This window comes from Amblyraja radiata, chromosome 28, assembly GCF_010909765.2.
Source record: "Amblyraja radiata isolate CabotCenter1 chromosome 28, sAmbRad1.1.pri, whole genome shotgun sequence".
NCBI lineage: Eukaryota > Metazoa > Chordata > Chondrichthyes > Rajiformes > Rajidae > Amblyraja > Amblyraja radiata.
The window spans coordinates 24,001,173-24,019,218 of record NC_045983.1 but is presented as its reverse complement, the minus strand read 5'-3'; the positions used below and the strand labels follow the sequence as shown (position 1 = coordinate 24,019,218).

The window sequence follows — 18,046 nt, the reverse complement described above, 5'->3', positions numbered from 1 at the left end:
TCCTTTTCCAATAAAACATTAATCCATTGTTGGGACCTGTTAATGAACCAGTTATGGATCTATTACCACTTTGTCCAGGATTCTATGGGCCTTCCTATTCATGTTCATAGAGTACCTTGTCTCAAGCTTTGATAAAATCCATAGATTTACCCCCTGTTGAGGATAGCAGAGGAGAGGCACTGGAGCAAGAGTGATGTGGTCAACATGTTTGAAAATAACAGATGGGTCAAGAAAGGCGAGGAGAGGGTGTCATCAGGTTTGAATTCTCTGAAAGCTGTTCATTGGAGAGTGATGCAGAGCTTTGGGGTGACGGTATAAACCAGGAATTGATGAGAACACATGCGTTGGATTTTGGAGAGGAAAGGGAGATTGAAGATGCGGCAGTTGTTCATTAGAATGGGGGAATTGTCTTTTCGAGGAGTGCGATAATATAGATTATAGACATTCAAACGTTGGAAAAGGCAACATATAAATGCAAGTATCTGCAAGTTGCATTCTAGCTATATTTGGGGAGTGTGATATGGAAGCATTGAAAACTTATCAGGAATATGCAGCGAGCAGCCACTACATATCACATTTGAGCCCCTTTTTAATCCGTTACTTACAGCAGACTTGCTTGGGGAATTGTTCCATATTTTTCTGGAAATTATATAAACCAAGGTTGTAAGCTGCACATTATTGTTCTGTCAGTCAGGCAGAGATGAATGTTGTGCATGATTGAAGTCATCTCTTGTATAAATGATGCTGGGAAATGATCAGTTGTTCCTGTGTGGCTGAGATCGGAAGTGCTCCTGTTAAAACATACCGTGTGGCTTTTGTGTGCAGTTTGCACATAGAAAATGACACTTAATAAGCTCCATTTTCTAGGTAACGTTTGCTCAGTGAATGCAAGCAATCAAAAGTAACGATAACTGTAGTTTTTAATTCGTGTTTGCAGAAATATTGAAGTAAAAGAATGCAGTCATTTTCACTTTCTCATAGGTATACATTGACATTTAATTTCTGGGTTGAGGGTGGTGTACAGTGAACTAAGTGTATGGATATTAGTTGGTATATCATACTTTTTAGCTTGCTCTAGTTCTGATCAGGTTGTGTGTTTGTTGTGTCTTGTTATTAGAAGCCAGCAAGTGTTTTCAGTGTATAAGGTTCCTGCCTTTCTCACATCTGTTATTTTGATTTCATTTTCCCCTTCTCTTTCCTTTTGTTCTGTTTTAGACCTTTCTGCAGGGTGTGGACGGTGACATCTCAGTAAGTACTGTGTGTGTGTGTACTTCACTGCTGGTTATGCATACCGCCACGTGTCCAGCCCACCCTTTGGGTGTACACTTTTAGTGAAAGAGGTGGTCTTTTACAGTTTCATTAGAATATGTGTTTTAAAGTAGGTCAATGGAAATATGTCCAACACAGACATTTACATATGCAGATCTTTGTTCTTGTCCTCAATCGCATAGTGGGTGACCAAATAGGTATGTGTGTGAACAGAGAATAAGAGTTCAGTCTTTGGAACATTTTGCCTCCTAATTCCCTCAAATCATGCATTTGTTATTCATAGTTAACACAAGAAGGCAGTTTGGTGATGTTTGTTGATATAGCCCAAGTGATGGATAATTATTAGGAGTGGTGACCTGGAGCATGAGATAACGTTGTCCATTAGAAACCATAGTGACTGCCATATTGTCTTAAACAGAATATTAGTCTAACTTGCATGAACCCTTGGGCTGCAAGTGGCCCGATATCAATGTTGATACTTTACTGTAAATATGTTTAATGATTAGAACAACATCAGCTTCATACGTAGTTTTTGATCATGTTAATGCTTTTTCTTCAAAAGTATTACGATAATTTGTTTAGAGATAAAAAAATATTGCAAATGATTTAAATCTGAAAAAAATCCAGAAGTATAGAAAAACACATGAAGGAGGTTAGTGTGTTTTATGAGATCATATGCATCCATTATTTAATAATATTGAAAAATGTGTTATTTGATAAGTTCCATTGACAAAGTTCTGACTCGGCAGAAGACAACAAATCTGATTAATGATTCTTTAGAAGCTGTTAAGACTCTGCATCCTCTGTTTATCTCCTTATATTTGCAGTAATTTGAAGTTGTCTGAACGGTGGGTATTTTATCAAATTTGTGTTTATGCAACTTGCTTTACTTATCTCGAGATCATTTCTGGAGCAGTATCATACTAAATGAATCAAAGTGAAATTGCCATAGTAATAGTGGGTTTGTCGGAATTGGTATGGTTCCTCTAATACGTGCCGATAACATTAAACAAAAGACTTGGAAGTTGGTTGAAAGTTTGTATTTAGAAGCATGTTATTTTGACAAGCAATAGGAGCTGAATTGTGGCTAAATTTGTTTATCATTTTTCAGTTGAGTAGAGGAAGTTCAGTGCATAATATCACATCATTTGGAAAGTGTTGCATATCATCTTACTGTAATGATAACGCTGCAAGCTCAACGAGATGAATCCAGCTTGGTTGAAGTGACACTACTCAAATAATATTATATTTGTTCTGGTATTTATGTCTGATTTAATGTTTATGCCTCCTTTTAAAAGTTCAACCCATTTACAGAGGTGATTACAATTCTCCAACATACATTTATCCTGTTATTACAGGTGCCTGTGCGGTTAATTGAAGCTGTTGAGAGCCGGGACATGTTCCAGCTTCATATCGTCTGTAAAGATTCTAAGGTGGTCAGGTATGCTATTTGACGTTCAAAGATATGAAGCACAGACTATATTGTTAGACCTTTTTTTTCTTTAAAAGCAAGCAATTGTTTTCCAGCTTTTCAGAACTACTTAATATGCAGAATTCTAAACTCAATGGAGTTTAACCCTCTGCAACAATGTTCACCAAGGTTGCACATTTTTATGCCTTGTTACGATCTTGAACATTCATTCCAAAACAAAATGCTTTTACAAAGGATACGATGGCCTTTCACTCAAATTAAAATCCTGTGCATAGGATCCCATGATGATCGCAGGGTGTGCCAGACACTAGTAAAGGGACAAAGAAGAGACTTTGTGAAGTTAGGTTGGATGTGCTTGGGACTTGTTAATGTGTTAGATATTGATAAGAAAAGGTATTGTAATTCTTGTTCCTAAAACTTTCTATCCATTGATTTGAACTTTCACGTAAGTTGGCAATCAGAGTAAACTTTCCTTTTAAAAGAATGTTTCACCCTGGTGATAAATATCTGGATGTAGCGAGGGAGACACAGTTTATACAAACTTTCCTATTTGAGAGTTAATGCTGGTAATTGAAGGGTTATGTATCTGCCATGGAGGAAGTGGTATAATTATTGTTGAACATGCCATCGTTTTTTTGGAGATCAGCTTGTCTGCCTCTTCCCCCTTCCCCAGAGTAACTCCAGGATTACTCGGAAAATGTGTTTTACTGGCTATGGTGGAAGCAATGCACCACTGGATCTAGTTTTCCCTCTTAAATTTCTGTCCATGTTTCCTGGGTCTTAACCGGTTCATGGAGAAATCTTGATGTGTTTGCAGCCTATGCTTGACCTCAGATAATGCTATGAGGCTTTGGGCTGAAACGCACTAGCCAATTGCCAGAGCGTTGTGATGCTGAAGGTCTGTCATTTGACCTCTTGCTCCATCCCAAGACTCACATTGAGTTCAAGTTGTTCCATATTTTAATGAGCCAAGGAGCCTGGACCCTGATTTTTATATTTGACCGGAGCTCCATACATTTAAAAGCGCTTGCTGGCCTGCAATAAAATGGTAAGTTTTGCTGTTAGTTTGTACATTTTTATTTAACTTCATATTTACATTTTTAATCCACAACATAATTGTTTTAAGATAATTACTCACGATTCATTTTAAATGTTTTAGTACTTTTTTCAAATGACTGTTTATCACATTAATTTAAATTTGGTGAATTTGTCTTTTGCTTGCCCAAGCTGCCAAACTATTATTAGGATAGTCTCTGATGCAGTGCTCACTTGTCAGTTTATATTTCAGCACACACTTGATTTGTGCCATCAAGGGAGGTTTGTTAATTAATGGCTGACAAGAGACATTTCTACATCAGTGTCCTGGAGCAATAGTGATTTGGTTTTCACCAACTGCAACCGTTCCCTTTTATGCTAGGTGTTAGATAACAATCAGCAGAGGTTCCCATTGACTTCAGGTTTATTCTGGCTCCTGATTCCATGCTTGGTCGATTGCAGTTTTGAAGTCAAGGTCACTCTCACCTCCTGGAACTCAAGTCTCTAATCCATGTTTGATCTGAAGCTGGCAAGCAGCTGGCATAAAACTGAGTGCCCCTGGCAAAACCAAAACCGAGAATCGATGAAAAGGCAATTAACAATCTCGACATCAGTGTCAATTACACCTGCTGTTATATTACTGTTGATTTGGAAAAGATTGATAGGTGCACACTTGTGCATTTAAAAAAAAAAAAATCAGTTCTTTGTGGAGTGTATACACTGGGGCAGTTTTCCACTTTAGGTCATAGAGTCATACAGTGTGGGAATAGGTCCTTCAGCTCAATTTGCCCATACTGACCAACATGTCATAATTCCACTCGTCCCATCCAAACCTGTCCTGTCCTTATACCTGTCTAATTGTTTCTTAAACGTTCCAATAGTCCCTGCCTCAACTACCTCCTCTAACAGCTCATTCCATTCATCCACCACCCTTTGTGTTGAAAAGGTTACCCCTCAAATTCTTATTAAATCTTTCCCCCTTCACCTTAAACCTATGTCCTCTGGTTCTCGATTCCCCTTCTCTGGACAAGAGACTCTATTCGTCTACCTGATCTATTCCTCTAAAGGTTTTATACAAACCTATAAGATCTCCCCTCATCCTCGTTCTCCAAGGAAAGAGTCCAAGCCTGCTCAACCTCTTTCTAGAGACCCTCGAGTCCTGACAACATCCTCGTAAATCTCTGTACCCATTCCAACTTGGCAACACCTTTCCTGTAACATGGTGCCCAGAACTGAACAGACTACTCTAAATGCGGCCTCACAATTGCCTTATATAACTGCAACATTATCTCCCAACTTCTATACTCAATACTCTGAGGTCCAATGTGCCAATTGTTGCTAGTTCTTTGACGTGCTCACTTGGCTGGTGGCAAGAATTATGTAGCACCATTGCCAAGATGGTGACAAGGCGGAACATCATTCTGTATCCAGAACATTTAGATATATCTTATCACGTAGAGTAAACTGGTTTGCAGTCTTAGAGCTCCCAAAAAAGGTTGAGATCCACTGGATTGATGCTTTACTTAATTTTCATCTTCATCCCCATGATCGCATAAAGGAATTATTCCTAAGATCTAAATTTATATATATATTTTTTCTTTTTTAGTTATTTTAACCCAGAACTGAATGATGTCTCTTTCAGATTTTTGTAGAAAACTTTTACAATGAATTGAGCTTGGGTCCGGGTCTCAATGGTCAGGCTGCTGAATGACTTTGAAGCATTTTGAAGCTTTTTGTTTTGGGGGTTCTCTAATTTCCAGTATATGTTGTTTCCCAGATGTCATTTTTCTACATTTAAGCAGTGCCAGGAATGGCTGAAGAGATTAAACAAAGTAATTGCTCACCCGACCAGATTGGAGGATTTGTTTACTTTTGCATATCATGCTTGGTGCTTGGGAATCTGTACTGACGAGGAAGAAACACATGTGCATCTCTGTCATCCTGGTAAGTGAAAAGTAGCACTAGTCGATGAACGATGAGTCAGGGAGAACATAATGTGTAGGAAGCTGTGATAAGTACAGGGAAGAGCTTATTTTGATCATTTTAGTGGTTCACATTATGGAAAAATGTGAATCATTCTTGTCTGGTGTCATATTGAGTAGATCAATGCTGCCACTGAACCAGAAGCTGAACATTAACTATAAGGCACAAAAGCATCAAAGTAATTGAAATTTTACTGTTTCTCTGTCATGCTGTATTTTGAGTGGTTATGTCAGGGGCTATGGAGAGAAGGCGGGAGAATGGGGTTAGGAGAAATAGATCAGCCATGATTGAATGGCAGAGTAGACTTGATGGGCCGAATGGCCTAGTTCTGCTCCTTTCACTTATGACCTTACGAAGTCAATGTGAACATTATTTTTTCAGGAGAGCATGTCTGTCACCGGTTTGAGATGGAAGTGGAGAGAATGCGTTTTGATCTGCAAAATGTTTGGAGAGTCAGTGAAGTCAACTGCAATTACAAGTAAGTTATCTCTGAATGCTAAACAACGTGGTGAACATGGTCATTTGGTGTGTTGCACAACATAGATGGTGTACTCCAATTAACATGGGCTGAGTGCAAAATTTAAAAGGCGTTTGGTAGCTGTATGAAGCAGTTGTGAGGTATGGAGATGTATTAGTGGTAGTGTGACTTAAATATTCAGAAGATTGAACTTCCATAGCATCCCTAATTTCTCTTCTACTCCCACATACGTGCACAGTTTGCACACTGCTGGGAATCGAGCTTCTCTTCCCAAAACAGGTATATTGTTTTGGATACTGTTGAGGGGGATGACTGTTCAGGGGAAAGCAGCAGCAGCAAGGTCAGTGGCACGGGCCCTGGCTTTGAGGCACAGTGAGGTAGGGTGAAGGCAGGCAGAGTGATAGTGATAGGAGACTTGATAGTTAGGGGGACACAAATTGCTACAGCGACTCGGTAGTTTTAGTTAACTTGCCAACAACACCACCCCTTTCCCGTGCCCACGTATTTCTCACACTATCCTGCTCCTCCACCCCCTCCCGCACCCCCCACTTTCCCCGTCATCCGTCTCCTTCCAACTGTCTGCTTACTAAAAAAAACCTTGCCTGTAACGACTTATAAAAGCCAGGCTTTTTTTGTGCCCCATCTCTTTTCCAGTGTTCTTCTTTCCTCTCTTCCTTCTTACCCCCCCCCCCGACCCCACCACCACCACAGTCATTCTGAAGATGATTTCCTACCGAAAGCATAATTTTTCACCTATCCATGTTCTCCAGCGATGCTGCCTGACCAGCTGAGTTACTCCAGCACTTTCTGTCTTGGGATGTGAACGTTGTCTTACCAAGAGAGACTAAATAGTTAGGCCCTGTATCGTTTAGAATTTAGAAGAATGAGGGGTGACCTTATGCAAATTTACTGTATCGTAAGGGGACTTGATAGATATTGGGATGTTTTCATCAGCGCGAGTATCTCAATCAATGGAACATAATTACAAGATAATGGATCTGTTAGTTAAAACTGAGGTACATAAAATTTTCTCCTCAGAGGGTGGTGTATCTCATGAATTCTCTACACCGATGGGTGGTGGAAGCTGGATTATGACAAATATTCAAAGAAAAGGCAGTTACTTATTTGTTAAATAGAGGAATAGAGGGAGAAAAGAGAAATGACACTGGAGTTGAAACCAGCATGGATCTGCCATGGTCACACTGAATGACAGGATAGGCTTGAAGCTGCTCCTATTTACTTGTGTTTTTCTTGTATTGTGTAAAATGAGCAGAACACCAAAGTGACCATTTCAATAAATTGGCAACCAGAACCTTCCTAACCTAGTGCCTGCAGCCAGGGGATGGGAGTGGCTGTGTACATGGAAGCAGCATCCTTAACATTTTTTTGCAGAGGAGATCTTGCCTTAACACGAGATTTCACAAAATGTATTTCTTCAATGCTCCATGCTGTTCAGAATGTCACTTTAGAGGTCAGCATAAATAAGACCATCTGCTGACATATCCTTATGGCAGCCTCTGCCTTTAGTTCTAATCTTCTTCCCCCTCCCTCCAACCCTCAGTTACATATCATCTGTCAACCTTTGAACCCTGTTGTTCATTCTCTATTCTCTCCCTGTCTTCAACAATATATGGTATCAATGGTTGCCATTGGAAAACAATGCAGATTATCCTTATAGAAACTGAAGCTCTGCTGAAGCTATCGGCTGGCACTTGTGCAGGTTTGCACAGCTTTACATACATGGAAGTGATACTTAGGAAAGTGGGGGAGGGGGGGGGAGTGCTGTGTTGAGTGTCTTAAAATTGTGATTATAATCCAAGGATCTGAATTAATATATGAACATTGTGCAATGATTATTTAAATCTCTAGAACTGGAACATTTTCCAGCCACCAGTGTGTCACTGACATTTTATAAAACATTCAGCCAAACTGGAGGAATCTAGTGACTGTCCATTGTCTTGCTCTGGAAACAATTATACAAAATACTCGATGACAGAAACTTGAGGAGCTTTTCTTATCTGGTTTTGTAGTCCACCAGTTCTTTCATTTGTATGGTCATTATCACTCCATGGGAAAACTCCCAAGTTCCATTTCATTTTATCCCTTTGCATTTTCATTTCATTAATTTACCAAGCTCTCATTTCTGTGGGTTTGCGTGTTTCTTTTCTGGGAAACTCTGTCAATGATTGGAGAGGTTGCGCTGCAAGCAAAAAGTACCACTTTGAGAAAGCAGCCTCAGTTGCATTTCGAGCAAGAAAACCTGTGTTCCTTGGTTAGCTAAGACTATTGTTGCACAGAATGAACCAAAACCATTTTGCATTGGAGGTTTACATCTAAGTGGTGGATAGCCCTTATTAGTTTAACTAAAGTAATATATTGTAATATTATTACAATTTTTAGATGGTTAATATTACTGCCGATATTTATCCAAATTAGCAGCATATATATTTGAATGTTTCTGATGGTTGCATGTAAATTTAATTTAACCTCTTGGGAATATTTGTTTGGTAAATCCATTTATTTTAATTTGCTCAGAAACGTAACTATCATCTTAACTTTGCTACTCATATTTGAGACCTCAAATCCCTGGTCTTTTCCCTTCGTATTTGCCATCCCCTTTTTTTACAAACTTTTTTTTATAGAAGTACTTCCCATCTTCCTCAATATTCTCCAGGTGACCCCAAAACAGAAAATACTAGAAATGGTTAGCATCAATCCACCCTTCCCAGATTGTCGGGTATTCTCATGCTGGGTTTGAAAAAAAATCCTACTTGGCAGTTTGGAAAATACACTCTACAACCTCCCAAAGACAGTCATGCTTGTGAAAACCAATCTAAACCTTTGAGGCATAAATGTGTTTATTTTTGCACATGTCCTCTTAGCTCTTCCTTATTGCTGAAAGCACAAACATTAGTTTCACTGGCCTTCAACTGGACCTTTTTTTCAGAGGTTTCCAACGTTTGGAACAAATTTTGATGTGTATTCTAAATTAGGCAGCATCAAAATCTTGACAGGAAATTGTATTTCTAGATATGTTTGCCTTTATTTGACAGTAAAGAGATCAGACCACACTGAATGTTATGCATGTCATATGAATCATCATAACCCAGATATGACACCACAATAATTGCATTGAAGATCATCTGCCACACATGATGTTTTCTGTGACTAGATCGATTTACGTATTATTTTGTCTAAATTCCTAATTCCACACACACTTGTGTGTCATTACCAGATTAACATATTTCTCTTACATCATTGTTCAAATTTTTTTTTTCAAGTTCGTAAAGAATAGCTATCAATATACAAATATTTTTCAAGCTCATAAAGAATAGCTAACAAAATACGTCAGGATTTCAATGATGACATGACTTGAAGTAATACCCATGCTTTCCTTTGGGGCACAATTGCACATCTTGATAATTTGATTAGCAAGTCACCATTGTACCATTCTACCACAGTATGCAACCTTACAATAGCCTTCTGTATTAACGTTTAAGAAATGCATTTTAAAATCAGATTCTAATAGTACAATGAGAACAACAGAATGGGGAATAAGACAAAAGTTTATTCCTTTAAATAATAGGATAGATATTATATTCTGTTCCAGTTACAATTATTGGAAACTAACTGCTATGGGTTTGCTCAATTTACTCTGGCATCCCCGCGGATGTTAGAGTTTCCGTTGCCACTGGTAGACGACGCATGAAGTCCAACAAGACTGTGTGAAATATCAAATGGCTCTTTCCATTGCCCTCCAACACTCTTTGTTGCACAACTAGACAATACCTGGAGATACGGTCTTGAAGGGTCCTAACCCGAACCACCGTCCGTCCATATCCCTCCACTGATGTTTCCTGACTTGCCGAGTTCATTCAGCAGAGTTTTTTGTTTTTTACTCATGATTCCAGCATCTGCAGTCACTTGCGTCGCCAATTTAAGGGCCTCTTTTGTTTTACGTTTGAATCTCTAGAATAAGATATCAAATTTACCTTTATTTAATATCTCAATATATTTGTCTCTGTAGGTTATGTGCAAGTTACCCTCAAAAATTCCTCGTTCCAGTGTGGATCACAGATAAGGAACTTGAGAGTGTTGGAACCTTCAGGTCTTGGAAAAGGATTCCTGTGGTTGTTTACAGGTAAAGTTGCTGAAGTTTGATTTCCTTGTGATTTGCATTCCCAGTGCAGGCTTCCTTACAAGAGACCTGTAATTTTCAAAATGACCAATACATTTTCTGTTTCCTACATGTACCCCTGCCCCCACTCAAGATATTAAGAAGGTGCCAATTATAGTAGCGATTGTAATATCAAGTCCTAGAAGCTTAACTGTAGAATTAAATTTGTCTTCAAGGAGTACTGTGCAATAATGTTTCTATGCTGTGTATAGTTACTAATGAATGGAAAGTTTTTCTTGTGGAAATTAAGTAGATAAATCAAGTTTAACATGGTTTGTTAGAAATTCATTGTTCCCATGAAACGATTTAGGGAATAATTTACAAGCCAATTGCTATTTGAAGAGGCGCAAATTTAAATATCGTAGCCAACACCGTTCTCCGACAACTCCGTTTAAAGAAATGTTATAATTCATTAATCTCTTTGTTCACGGGAACGTACAATGCTGCCACTTTCATAATTATATATTTATAATTTGTAAGTGAGTGTTGCATACATTGGCCAATTTTCTAGAAATACAATAAAATTATACATGAGCACCTTTCCTTCTGTAATCCTTGATCAAAAAGCTTTGTTTAATGTTTCTTCCATGTAATTGTGGTATGAGCGTATCCCCCAAACCATTGATGAATCAGCAATGATTTAAGATTTTAAAAGTTACTTTCCTAATGTCCTCCTGATAACCATCTTTAACATCTCACTGCTCCCAACCTGTCTTGATCCACTGCAGTTTGCGTACTGCATTCTCAGTCCCCTACTATACTCCCTGTACATTCATGATGGTGCCACCAAATCTGGCTCAAAATAATGTCACTGTGATGGGCTGCATCATGGACAATGACGGGACATCTACTTGTAATTCACAGCTTTGGTTTTCAATATATATCACCACAGTTTGAACTGCTGCCCCAGCCATCACTTGCCAATACTAAAAATAAACTTCAAAGCTACATGACCTTCAATTTTTATTGAGGCATTGAGCAAGAGCTAGACAAAATGAAGAATATTGAGCATAGGCAGCCGAGGGTGGTAAAATTAATCTCCACATCCAACACTCGCCATTGTCTATTAGTGGACTAACACGCTCTGGGCCATACCATCCATTCTGTAGCGTTCCCGCCTACCACCCTGCTCTATGCCTTCCATGTTTGTTTTTAACAGTATTGTCATGATTATCCACTTCATCTTGAAGGAAAACATCATATTATTTGCATTCAGGAGATAATTTGCGTCCAGAAATTAAAAAATATTATGAACATAAAATAAAGGCTGAGTCAGCTAGTCAACCACAAGTTACTTCACCATCTAATTACAATTTCAACTCTGCATTCCTATCTGTCTGGTATTGTTTCACCATCCTGCTAATGAAGCATCTATCTGTGCCATAGAAATATTCAAAGGCTGCACCTGTCATCCTTTGAGGAAGTGTTCATGACCCATTAAGACATTTTTTTTTCTCCTAATCTGCATTTAAATAAATGACCCTTTTTTTGGTAGAGACCCACTCAAGTTCTAGATTCTCTCAAGAGAAATCATCTGAAGCTATTCTGTCAAGACTACTCTGGTTCTTCTATGTTTCAGTCAAATCATCTTTCACTCTTCTAATCTCCATGCCTATCCAGCCTATCCTGATAACCCACCCTATATACCTGAAGCACAGCCTTACTACTCTTGAGTCAATATCCGTTTCAGTAAACAGCTTTCCCAGATGATTTGACATCCTGCACGTTTGCTTTTTGTGAATCATACACTGCAACAGCTGGATACTCTGCATCTGAGTTTTGCCAGCTCTCACCACTTGAATAATGTTTCATGTTTGCTTTTCCTGCTAAAATGGGCAATTTTCGTTCTTTTTTTTTCCGGTATACGCTTGGGTTGTTGTTTGTAGGCTAATTGGCTTGGTATAAATTGTAAATTGTCCCTAGTGTGCAGGTTAGTGTAAGTGTACAAAGATTGATGGTCGGCTGAAGGGTCTGTTTCCGGCATTGTATCTCTAAACGAAACTACAAGAATTCTGCTCACATATTTAATCGTTCCATATCCCTCTAGCCTCCGTATGTTATTACACAACATACTTTCCTACCTACTGGTATCCATCAGCAAATTTAGAAACTACATTTTTTATTCCTTCATCCAAGTCATCATTTATAAAAATGAAATATTGTGACCCTAGTGGTTAGTAGGTTACTCTACTATACCTAGTACTTTAAATTGGATTGATAAAACATGATAGATTGCTTTACATAAATTATTTTGTATGCATTGGAGGTCCATGTATCAGAGCACATAATTTCCATTAAAGGAAGCGTTTTGCACAATCTAAATCTACCTCTCTGAGAGACCCCTTTTGAGATGCATTATTTTTTTATCCAGATAAAGTGTGCAAAAGTTCTGAGATACTTGATGCTTAACAGTGACTTGGTTGGGAAGCCTGACTTTTTAACAATGTTATGTTTACTTTAGACATCTGCGGAATGGGGCTGTGATATCACGCTGCAGTCAGCCAGAAATTAGTTGGTGGGGTTGGAGAAACGCAGACGATGAATATCTGGTAACTTCCATTGCAAAAGCCTGCATTTTGGATCGAGGAACAAAGATGAGTGGAAAGGGCAAGAATGAGGGAACTGATCTGTCTGATGCAGAATTTGGTGAGATAACAACCAAACATCTCTCTTGTGCTTAGTTGGGAAGTGGGAGAAACTTTCATCGTCTTGATTTCTTCCATGTCCTGTTCTAAGGGTTAAAACATGGATAACCTCCAACATATTGCATAATTAGCTACTCGGCTGAGTGAGCCAAGAAAGCTAAATATAACTGTAAGCATTCCAATCAGGCCCAGTCATACTCTTGCTGATACACACATGCACACCAGGGCTCTCGCTTAACTTTTTTTCCCTCTGTTGTCAGCCGGGCAACCGTGGCAGCTTTTTAGTTTGCCAAATGACGGTTTAGGTGGTCATTTAAGACGGCTTGCATGACGCGTGCGATAATGTGCTCGGACGAGTGCATAATTACGTCAGAATTATGCTCAATGAAGCATTCACATATTAATTCTGCTTCAAATAAAGTCACAAACTAAACATATTCACCAATCAAGACATGATATATACCACAATAACATGCAGAAAAATTATAATACAGTATCTCAACTCTTTTTACACGTTGCAATGAATGCAATTTCTATTATTTCTTTCCACTTCCAAACAAAAATGTGGTTGGATTATTCAGCGTATGATCAACCTCGGTAAGACCAAGCGCAAGCTTGGCGATCGCTTCGCCCAACACCTCCGCTCGGTTCGCAATAACCAACCTGATCTCCCGGTGGCTCAGCACTTCAACTCCCCCTCCCATTCCAAATCTGACCTTTCTGTCCTGGGCCTCTTCCAGGGCCAGAGTGAGACCCACTGTAAATTGGAGGAGCAGCACCTCATATTTTGCTTGGGCAGTTTACACCCCAGCGGTATGATCATTGACTTCTCCAATTTCAGGTGGTCCTTGCTTTCTCCTCCCCATCCCACCTCTCCCTCAGCCCACTGTCCCAGTCTCTTCCTTTCTTCTTCCCATCCCCCCCCACCCTCGTATCAATCTGAGGAAGCGTCTCGACCCGAAACGTCACCTATTTCCTTCGCTCCATAGATGTTGCCTCACCCGCTGAGTTTCTCCAGCATTTTTGTCTACCCATTCACACAGTTCTGCTATCCCACTTTCCTCACCCACTCCCTACACATTAGAGGCAATTTTACAGAGACAAGTCTTAGGTTTTCAGTCTTAAATCTCAAGTGACGCTATGTCCCCCTTTACAGCTACTGTATGTTTTAATTCAGTTCAAGACTATGGGGCAGTACATTGGCCATAAAGTTGCTGCCTAAAAGTGCCAGAGACCTGGAATTGATCCTCGATATGGGTGCTGTCTGTATGGTTTGCTCCTTTTCCCTTTGATCGCATGGGTTTTCTCCAGGTGCTCTTGTTTCCTTCCACATTCCAAAGGTGTGCAGGAACCTATTTCGGACCCAACCCAAAACGTAATATTTTCCTTTTGTCCAGAGATTTTGTCTGACCTGTTGAGTTACTCCAGCTTTTAGTGTCTATCTTCAGTTTAAACCACATCCTTCCTACACACACACGATACTATACGATAGGACTTTATTAATCCCAGGAGGGAAATTGTGTGTGTGGGTATATATATCACACACACACACACATTTATATAGTTATATATTCATATATAAATATACACTGTTTTGTTTTCTCATTTGTAACATTGTTTACAGAGTACTAAGTTTACATATTCTGTTGTGCTGCTGCAAGTAAGGATTTCATTTTTCTAACTGGGACGTGAGAATAAAACACTCTTGACTCACGTCACTAATGTGTGGGATAGAACTAGTGTACGTTGGTCGGTGTGGACTCGGTGGGCCGAAGAGCCTGTTTCCACGCTGTATCTTTAAATTAAACTAAAACACTAAAACCAGAGGGAGTCTAAAGAAGGGTCTCTACCCGAAACGTCACCCAATTTCTTCTATCCAGAGTTGCTGGCTGCTCCATGGAGATCCCCCGCACAATTAAAGCATGGAATAGTCTTCACCCTACCATAGTTACCCAACCCGACGCAACTAAATTTAAGGTAGCTCTTTTTTCCCCAAGAACCCTTTTTTCCTTAAGTCCAAGTCAAGAGTCAAGAGTTTTATTGTCATGTGTCCCAGATAAGACAATGAAATTTTTGCTTGCTGCAGCACAACAGAATATGTAAACATAATACAGAACAGGAGATAAAAGTTCAGTGTGTTTATATACCATAGACCATATATATACACAATAAATAAACAGATAAAATGCAATAGGCTGTTATTGTTCAGAGTTTTAGTGATGGACCCTCCACCTCCAGCTTAAATACCATTTAGAATATTTTTGGAGGACCAGAAAACCAGAAGCAAGAGTTACTCCAGGGAGTTTCTCCAGCTCCAGGGTCAGGGAGTGATTCTCCGTTGGTTTTCAGCTGTGGCGGTGACCGGACAGCAATGGTGGCCAAATCTCCCACAATTCAAAGCGAGGGAGAAAGTGCCCAGCGCCGACCAGTAGCCTTGGCAGTGCGCATGTGCAGGGCGGCCGATGATGTGCTGGCCGTGGTTGTGCGCATGTGCAGGGGGAGGATGTGCTGGCCGTAACAGTGCGCATGTGCAAGGCGGCCGGTCGTGCCGGCGGATGAGGAGCGAGCTGAGAGCGGAAACCCCGCGGCCCGGACACGGATACGGATGGCGGGCGAAGACGGAGAGTGACAGAGAGAGAGAGATAGAGAGGGGGGCCCGCTCAGAGTTGAACGGCAGGTGTCCCGGGTGCTTGCCAAGCCGGGCAAAATGACACAGCTTTTAGGTTGCCCGGCGGGACGTTAGGTAGCCATTGGCACCCGGGCAACCGTTAATTTCGAGTCCTGCATACACTTACCATAATGTCACGAATATAGAGTCAGTCATACATGCGTGAAAACTTGCCTACATTGACCAACATGCCCTTTCTACACTAGTCCTACCTGCCTACATTTGTCTCGTATCCCTCCAAACCTGTCCATTCCATGTACCTGTCTAATTGTTTCTTAACATTGCAATAGTCTCTGCCTCAACTACCTCCTCTGGCAGCTCATTCCATACACCAACCAGCCTCTGTATGGAAAAAGTTACCCCACTATTCCACTCTTTCCCGCTTCACTATAAACCTATGTCCTCTGGTTCTCGAATATCTATTCACCACTACTTTAAATATTTTTAAATTCTGGCTCTGCAATACTGTTTTCTGGAAGCTTGGATAGGATAATAAAGTGCCCAAGCAAAGTTCAAAAGAGCATAAATCTTTTTAAAATAAAGATTAAAATTGAAAAGTGAAAAAACAGAAGTGTGGTTAGCTGTTTGGTGCATTGAATTGAATAGTCGCTACTGACAGACTTTGTTTAGATACAGCACGGAAACAGGCCCTTCGGCCCACCGGGTCCACGCTGACCAGCGATCCCTGCATATTAACACTATCCTACACACACTACGGACAATTTTTACATTTACCAAGCCAATGAGCCTACATACCTGTATGTCTTTGGAGTGTGGGAGGAAGCCGAAGATCTCAGAGAAAACCCATGCATGTCACGGGGAGAATGCACAAACATTGTACGGACAAGCACCCATAGTCGGGATTGAACCCAGGTCTCCGGCGCTGCATTCGCTGTAAGGCAGCAATTCAACCGCTGCGCCACCGTGCCGCCCATGCATATTTTGAGTTAAATCCTGGTGACAAAGTACATTGCAACCATTTCATTTCAGGAAAGGAATGGTGCCTGAAATAGTCAGACATATCTATCTAAAGATCTTAAAAAATCGGAGGAATGATAAGCTCCTTCTGAACCTCTGACCTCTCATTGCCAAGTATATCTATTGAAAAGCCTATTATTAATGTGTTGAAGATGATCAAGCTGGTCTCAGTGTATGGAAATTAAAATGTACCTACCTTTTGTTCTAGATTCATCCATTACAGGGTCAGTGGCAGAGAGTGGAGGAACACCGCAGAAGTTACTTATTTTGGATGCAAGGTCATACACTGCAGCTGTAGCCAACCGTGCAAAGGGTGGAGGTTGTGAGTGTGAAGGTATGTATTATTATATGGAATATAAGCCTGAGAGGTGAATTTGACCCAAAGACCGAAGTAACTTAAATCCATTGCCTCGGGCAGGAGGTGCTGAAAGAGCACTGAGTAGATAGTGCACTGGGATATTTTGTTGTGCCTTTATTCATAATAGTGTTAATACTGTAGAGCCATACTGTGGTGCAGTGGTTAAGCAGTTGCCACTCTAGGGATCCAGGTGTGATCTGCCCTTGGGTACTAACTGTATGGAGTTTGCAAGTTCTCCCTGTGAGTTTGTAGTTTCCTAAGTTATAGGAGCAGAATTAGGCTATTTGGCCCATCCACTATTCAATCACGGCTGATCTGTCTTTTCCTCTCAACTCCATTCTCCTGTCATCTCCTCGTTACCCCTGACACCTTTAATAATCAGGAATCTGTCAATCTCCGTCTTAAAACTATCCATGGCCTCCGCAGCCGTCTGTTGCAATACATTTCACAGATTCACCACCCTCTGACTGAAGAAATGCTGGTAGGTTCATTTCCTGTTACAAATTGCCCCTCAGCAAAGAACCAGAGGCAGTTGAAGGAGTTGCGAGTATAGATTTCAGGGCTTCAGGGCATTAAGGAGAGGGAAAATGGGACTGGCATAGACCCAATGGTCCCAATAACCTCTTGTGTCGTAAGTAAGTAATAGGCCAGTGAACTCGGTGTCAGAATATAACTTGAGAAGAATGCTTCTGCACGCATGTTTTACACATGCAGGAATATCCCTGTCAGTCTGTTCACCCTTCTACAGAGAGATAAAGATATAAACATAATAAGTTGTGTGTACGTTTTGGATCCTGGAAACATGGTCAGATCACAATGAACATTGTCAAGGTTCAGACTCCCATTCCTGTGGTATCTTCATGTCAAATGACTTAACAGTCTTTATAATTATTCAAAAGTGGCTTACTCTAAAGGGACTACAAATGGGAATAATCCTTCAAATACTTATGTTTTCGGGAGTCTTTTCAAAAAAACGTGTTTTATTCCCACAATGGAATAGCCTTGATATGGAATGTATTTACC

General features: G+C 40.2%; 1 protein-coding gene across 11 annotated transcripts in view; it reads left to right on the top strand.

Annotated features, from left to right (window-relative positions):
* mtmr4 (myotubularin related protein 4) overlaps positions 1-18,046 on the top strand; it is a 94,608-nt gene that overhangs the window by 51,147 nt on the left and 25,415 nt on the right. For 8 of the 11 annotated variants that reach the window (XM_033046104.1, XM_033046106.1, XM_033046108.1 and 5 more), the window contains 7 exons: positions 1,216-1,248; positions 2,628-2,710; positions 5,514-5,680; positions 6,101-6,197; positions 10,225-10,338; positions 12,836-13,020; positions 16,874-16,999. In XM_033046104.1, coding sequence (XP_032901995.1) covers positions 1,216-1,248; positions 2,628-2,710; positions 5,514-5,680; positions 6,101-6,197; positions 10,225-10,338; positions 12,836-13,020; positions 16,874-16,999 — 805 coding nt within the window. The remainder of the gene's footprint in view (positions 1-1,215; positions 1,249-2,627; positions 2,711-5,513; positions 5,681-6,100; positions 6,198-10,224; positions 10,339-12,835; positions 13,021-16,873; positions 17,000-18,046) is intronic. The other 3 variants (XM_033046102.1, XM_033046109.1, XM_033046111.1) reach the window with 1 other exon arrangement.